The sequence below is a fragment of the Triticum urartu genome, chromosome 7, assembly GCF_003073215.2.
Source record: "Triticum urartu cultivar G1812 chromosome 7, Tu2.1, whole genome shotgun sequence".
NCBI lineage: Eukaryota > Viridiplantae > Streptophyta > Magnoliopsida > Poales > Poaceae > Triticum > Triticum urartu.
This window is the reverse complement of record NC_053028.1, coordinates 430,961,074-430,966,752: the sequence shown is the minus strand read 5'-3', so window position 1 is coordinate 430,966,752 and position 5,679 is coordinate 430,961,074. Positions and strand designations below refer to the sequence as shown.

The 5,679-nt window shown below is 45.4% G+C and overlaps 1 protein-coding gene across 2 annotated transcripts; it reads right to left on the bottom strand.

The window, feature by feature from the left end:
* Positions 1 to 590: 590 nt before the first annotated feature.
* LOC125523616 (protein POLLENLESS 3-like) lies at positions 591 to 4,973 on the bottom strand. Of its 2 annotated transcripts, XM_048688639.1 has the most exons (6): positions 4,348 to 4,973; positions 3,132 to 3,344; positions 2,776 to 2,924; positions 2,636 to 2,704; positions 2,043 to 2,115; positions 591 to 1,793 (listed from the first exon to the last, which is right to left on the bottom strand). In XM_048688639.1, the coding sequence occupies exons 1-6, from the start codon at positions 4,585 to 4,587 to the stop codon at positions 876 to 878; spliced, it is 1,662 nt and encodes a 553-aa protein (XP_048544596.1). In that variant the 5' UTR covers positions 4,588 to 4,973; the 3' UTR covers positions 591 to 875. The 2 variants fall into 2 exon arrangements, with proteins under 2 accessions (XP_048544596.1, XP_048544595.1); XM_048688638.1 differs by having other exon boundaries at positions 591 to 2,115; positions 4,348 to 4,972.
* Positions 4,974 to 5,679: the final 706 nt, after the last annotated feature.

Genomic DNA, 5,679 nt, shown 5'->3' with positions numbered 1-5,679 from the left:
CGGGACGTCGCGACACATTAGGGCTAGCTGATAGCATCGACAACCTGGGCCGGCAGGTTAGTTTATTTAATATTTATTTTTGGCTGAATTAGTTGGAGCACGCAACGGAACAATGCCGACGGAGGCAGGCATATCGCGCCACCTTCGGTTTAGCTGGCGGCGTCGACCGTCTCGGCATGCTGGTCAGGATGAGGTGAAGGGCTCAAGGCTGCCATTGCTGCCGAGAGGCAGGGCACAGCCATGTTAGCACCCTCAGTGGATGCAGTGGGAGGAATCCACCTGACTCCAGTATGTGGACAAGGTAGAAAATGCCATAGATGGCAAGCACTATGCAGATCGATGCAGGTGCATGGTAGCTCAGTCAGTGAACTGCATGCATTTGCCATTGCTTGTCTCTGCAAAGGCTCAGATCTTGCAGGAGATGTCTAGCCATGCAGCACGAGAAACCACATGTGCTCCGCAAATGAGCCACGCAGTAACATCTAAACAGTAGTGCCAAAAGGTACAAGGACGCCAGTGTTAGTAGTATATGCATGGTAAGCAGCGGTGAAACACTGCAAAAGGAAAAATCGTACTAGTAGTAGGGTTTTACTTACCCTCTTTTACAGGTTAAATTATTACTTGGGGTGACAAAGGAAAAATATATGAGCAGCTAAAAAGATACTGTCTACTTGGATTTGAAGAAAGTGCGATTCATGGACTTGTTAATAATATTTTGGACCAGTGATGGATATTCGGCCAGTTCCTTAGCTCTACATGATTGTTGCATTGATTTGCTCACTACAATGCTAGTGCTCTTCCCATCTCTGGTGGGAAACAACAACTACTTACTAGTAAGAACTTACATCAACGGTGAGTGAAGAATAAAGATGTAGCTATGCAACGTTTTGCTTCATCTCATTTGTGATTTCCTGGAAGACCCGCAAGCGGTTCTGTGGCCTCCACGGTCTTGTGCTCGCCGCGTTCTTCGGCCACCGGTTAGTGGCCTCGGTGTGATTGGCACCCTGAGAGTGTCCATTGTCACCGAATGGTGCATGACTGTGGAAAAGTGAACGCTGAGCTGCACTGCTTCTCGATGGTGTTTGCTTGGTGCCTTGAGCTTTCTCATTGAGATGCATCGTGTTGAGCATTTGGCAGACTCGATTGCTGTGATCTTGAACCTTCTGCTGCTTCCACGCTGGAGCTGTCCTAGCAAAATTCCGGTTCACGTTCTCATCTGTCGACGTTCTGGAGTCGTTACATCTCCATGAACCTGCAGATGAACTTTGTCGCGGAACACCCGCGACCGGGGTTTTGAGGCTGCTGCTTCCTTGAGAAGATGATGATGTTTTGTCCCTCTGCTCACTTGCATCCTTGCTGCTCTCACCTTGCGCGCTAGTGTTCTTGCCATTGCCCAGCTGCTGTTCCTCCTCCACCATGTCAGCCCACGCTTTTCTACCACCATCAACCAAACCCTTCCCCTCTTGCACAGGGTTCTCACTAGCATCCATGGCACCATTAGGTTTTGGTAGGCATTCAGCTGAGCTAGGAGTTTGAACTTGATCCTGTGTGCTGATATTTGGTCTGTCCTTTCTTACCAGCCGCTTTCGTAGTTTCTCAAGTTGAGACTGTGGTGTGGCAGCATCATTGAACAGTCTTGAAAGATATTCGTACTCCTGCAGACTTTGTCCATTCTTCTCTCCATCACTAGCAGCCATAATTTGTGGTCCTTTATGCTTCAACTGAGTTACCGGAGATGGAAGCACTTGTGAGTTGCAATCCTCATGCTTCTCTGTATCCACCGAAACTGAAGCCTGCAGTTCTTCATAATTCAGTTGAGTTGAAGAGCTAGAGAATATTTGTGGATGTAGATATTCAAGACTCTCCGCATCAGCAGCAAGTAAAATCTGTGAATCTTTAGACTTCATCTGAGTTACGGGAGAAGGGAGTGTTTGTGACTCAAGTTCCCTAAGCATTTCAGTAGCCCGTGCAAAAGATCTCAAATGGTTTTCATCTTTGCAGTTGTAAGGTATAGGTTGGAGAAGGTATTTAGCTTCAGCTACCTTTCCCATCTTCATCAAGCAGATGGCTAAATTACACTCTTTGTTATAATCAGCTTCCATAGCAAGAGCTTGCCTGCAAGTGTCAAACGCCAAGTCAGTAGCAGCTGGATTTAGTTGAACGAGCTTTACTGGAAATGATGCATGAGGTTATGACAGAAAAAACAGGGTCCACTTCTACTAATATCAGCATTTATCAGTGCTGAGAACAGTCATTTCTGCATCCTTGATGCGGACTGACAAACTACTCCCTCTGTCAAATATAAAAGGTCCCCTCAAATTTCAAGCCTAAATTTGACTAACAAAATATGAGTTGTATACCGTAAGAGTTACACCATTGGAAACCTCTTTCAAATACGAACCCAATGATATAATTTTTGTGGCATATAATTCATAACTTTTTTAGTAAAATTCATGGCCAAATTTAGGTTCAAAATTCGAGGGTGTGCATATATTTGAACGAAGGGAGTACAATGGTGCAATAATATTATTCTTACAAATAGCACCAAAAAAAGGATTGAGAATTTCAAGAGAATACGATCATGTCTAACGAAATCCACATCAGCTTAATAAGTCCATCACCAACATAGATATACCTGTAGAGCATTTCAGCCTCCTCATAGTTTTCAGACTGCATATAGGCCCAGGCGAGGTTACCCAACAACCTTCATGACAAAGCAGAGCCTTAGAATGGCATTTGCGGGACAAATGAAGATGTACGGAAGACTTTTATTACCTTGCCTTTTCATCCCTCAGAGAGAGATAGACTACTCTTCCATGAGATTTAGACAGCTTCGCTTTCCACCGGCCAGAAGCTAGATCCTCATCAACCATTCTCAGCTTCACTGTCAGCATTTCAATCTGTTCTTTTGTCCTACCGCATTTCTGGTTCAACACAGACAAGATTTTTATCAATACTAGGCTAACTATTCATACACAAATGCGGTATGGGTTTATTATTAGCTGATGACTTTTTCGTATGGGTTTGCAATATATTAATCTGTTCAGGATCTACTAGTATAATCAAACGTCAAAAGTGGGCTTCAGAAGAAACGTTTAGCTTATATACGTAAATTTACAGGACAGAGATACCTTGTATAGATCAAGAAGAATATTGTCAAGAGACTCCTGAGCTTCATTTGGACAACGGTGACGGAAGGATCTTATCGCTTCGATGGCTTCTTCAGCCCGATTTGCTTGTTTTAGTACAGTAGCCATATCCTTCAGTGCACTCTCAATTCGTTCACCACTGTTAATAGCTGCCCAGAACAATGGAACTGCCTTGTTTGGATCCTTTTCAATTAACTGGAATAACAGAAGCAAAGTGAGGAAACAAAGAGAAACACAAGCTTTAAGATCAAGATTGTAAATGCATCTTGATTGATTCAAAAGTCTGCAAGTGCCACAGATAAAATAAAAAATACACTGTGGAAAAGCAGGTAATGCACAGAAGCATTTCAGAGCATCAGGCAGAATGAGCACCTGTTACAGCTACTAGTGAGACACAAACATAGTGCAGTACACCATCACATCTTGCCAAACCGTTTCGATATAATATTTTAATACAACAAACTTCCGGTAACAGAACACCTACTCACCTAGACATATGTAGAAGGGCAAAACTTTCGTGCCACTTTAGGCTAATGTCATTTTTTTTCCAAAATTATTATTTATGCCAGGGAGTCTACTTTCATATTTCTCTTTGTTATGCAGTTAACAGATATCCTGATACAACTGAAGATGGTGCGAAACAGCCATATAATGGTTTTTCATTGGAAAAATACTAAGCTTCAAAGCTAGTGCATCCTTCTCTCCATTATACTACTCGAGGATTTGGTGAATTTAGCATCTCACGAGATTCAGCAAGCTGCAGTTATTACAGAATAGCATTACGATGCAACTAAAAGAACAATGATAGGTTCATTGAAGACAAAATTGAATGAATTGACTCAGGCCCATGATGCATATTTATTGACATTTGGCCCCAGGAAAATGGATGCCAATGAGTTTTCACAAAAGAGCGCTGTAGTGTTAACAATTGAGGCAGCCTGGTGGCGCTTGAGCTTTGCATGATGCAACTGTGCAAGTCAAGGAAGCTAGCACTAACTGTTATCACTAGTACACTGGGCACTGGGGGGTAGGAGAAAATCAAGTTCCCTCCTAAATTTCAGTTCCGCAGTTATCCTCAAGAATTGCATCCATTTAGCCAGCCCGATTGGTAATGGCCAGAACCAGATAGATATAGCGCTCAATTTTGGACCCTGAAGGGGAAGAAATTGCACCTGATGGTGGTGCTCGATCGTATTACCTGCGCTTGCTTCGCCCGCAAGTACGGGGAGTCGACCGCCGGCGGCGCCCTCGGTGGCCGGGAACACCCTCCCCCGCTCACCGGCGGGGTGACGCGGTAGGAGCAGCAGCCGGCCCTCAAGGGCGGAGTGACGTGGTTCCCGGAACCGGCGGGGGTGCAGGGGCTCCACCTCTGCGGTACCGCCTCCGCCGCGCCCCTCGGGGACGTCCACGGCGGCAGCCGCCTACCCCCGCTCGGCATGTCGGAATTCCGTCGAACACCTGTGGTGCGTTCGCCGGAAAGCCAGACACCCCCGATAGAAAAACTCTCCCCGATTCCGGGAAAGGGAACAACCCGGCGTCGATCACAGCAGAGAAGCCCTCGCCTCCGAGACGGATCAGTTCGCCGGCGATCGCATCCGCAAGAAGAATTCCTCGGAGCCAGCGAGAGGAGGGAAGCGGAACGAACGGCCTGTTATATACGCCAACCGGAGAACGGAAGAAATTTTTTGAAACGGATGGAGGGAGGGAGGGTGCCGACGTGGATGGCGTCGCGGGCCCACATTTGGCCGACGTGGACGTCGCGTCACGGGGTTCCCGTTGGCTCGCGTACTAGTGCTGGCAGTAACTGCAGCTCATGCGCCTCTAGTGCGTGCATGTAATGCGTATCGATTGATCGGTTGGTTTCGAGCTTTGCATTCATGCACACGCGACGCATGTGCTGCTCATGGCCATAGGTTTTACCTTGATCCGATTCTCGTTTAAAAGAAAGTTTACAAACAACCTTGCTTCACCGTTTCATACCAAAAATATGCAAAACTTTCAAGAAAAATACATAACTTCATTTTTCCTCAATGCATCATTTGGCAAACCTTGGAGTTCTGATGTTTGAAATGTAGTTTTTTTTCTACTCGGCGAGTGCAGGATGCAACTTTTGCGAAAGTCAAGTGGGCACCCTTTGCAAAGATTATCCCAAAACTCCTCCAGAAAAGTTTTTGTGGGTTTTCTCCCATATGTGGGTTTGCTAAGTACACTCTTTTGTTTTCTTTTCTTTTTTTAGCAAATTTATAAGATCACATATCATTTCATCGACCGGTAGAGAGCGACAAAGCCACGTACACACTCTGGTGTGGTAGCGAGCGCTTGAGGCGAACAAGAAAAGGGTTGCTCGGCCAACTGAAAGGACATGCGGTGTCCCCATGTGTGGTTTTGGTAATTGATGACATTCTCTATGGGCTAATGGTTGCATTGAGTTATATTTGAAGGATTTCTCCATAGGCTTTTCTTGAAGTCCATGTGTTAGTTTTAAGGAGTTTATGAGTTGACCAAGGTGCTATTAAGGAATTATCCAAAG

What these genes read in the sequence shown, in the direction of transcription:
- LOC125523616 (XM_048688638.1), bottom strand. Translation starts at nt 4,587, where the DNA reads ATGCCGAGCGGGGGTAGGCGGCTGCCGCCGTGGACGTCCCCGAGGGGC. An exon ending in CTGAGGGATGAAAAGGCAAG is followed by an intron (nt 2,705 to 2,775) that starts GTAATAAAAGTC and finishes TTTGTCATGAAG; the next exon opens with GTTGTTGGGTAACCTCGCCT. An exon ending in GAGGCTGAAATGCTCTACAG is followed by an intron (nt 2,116 to 2,635) that starts GTATATCTATGT and finishes TGACACTTGCAG; the next exon opens with GCAAGCTCTTGCTATGGAAG.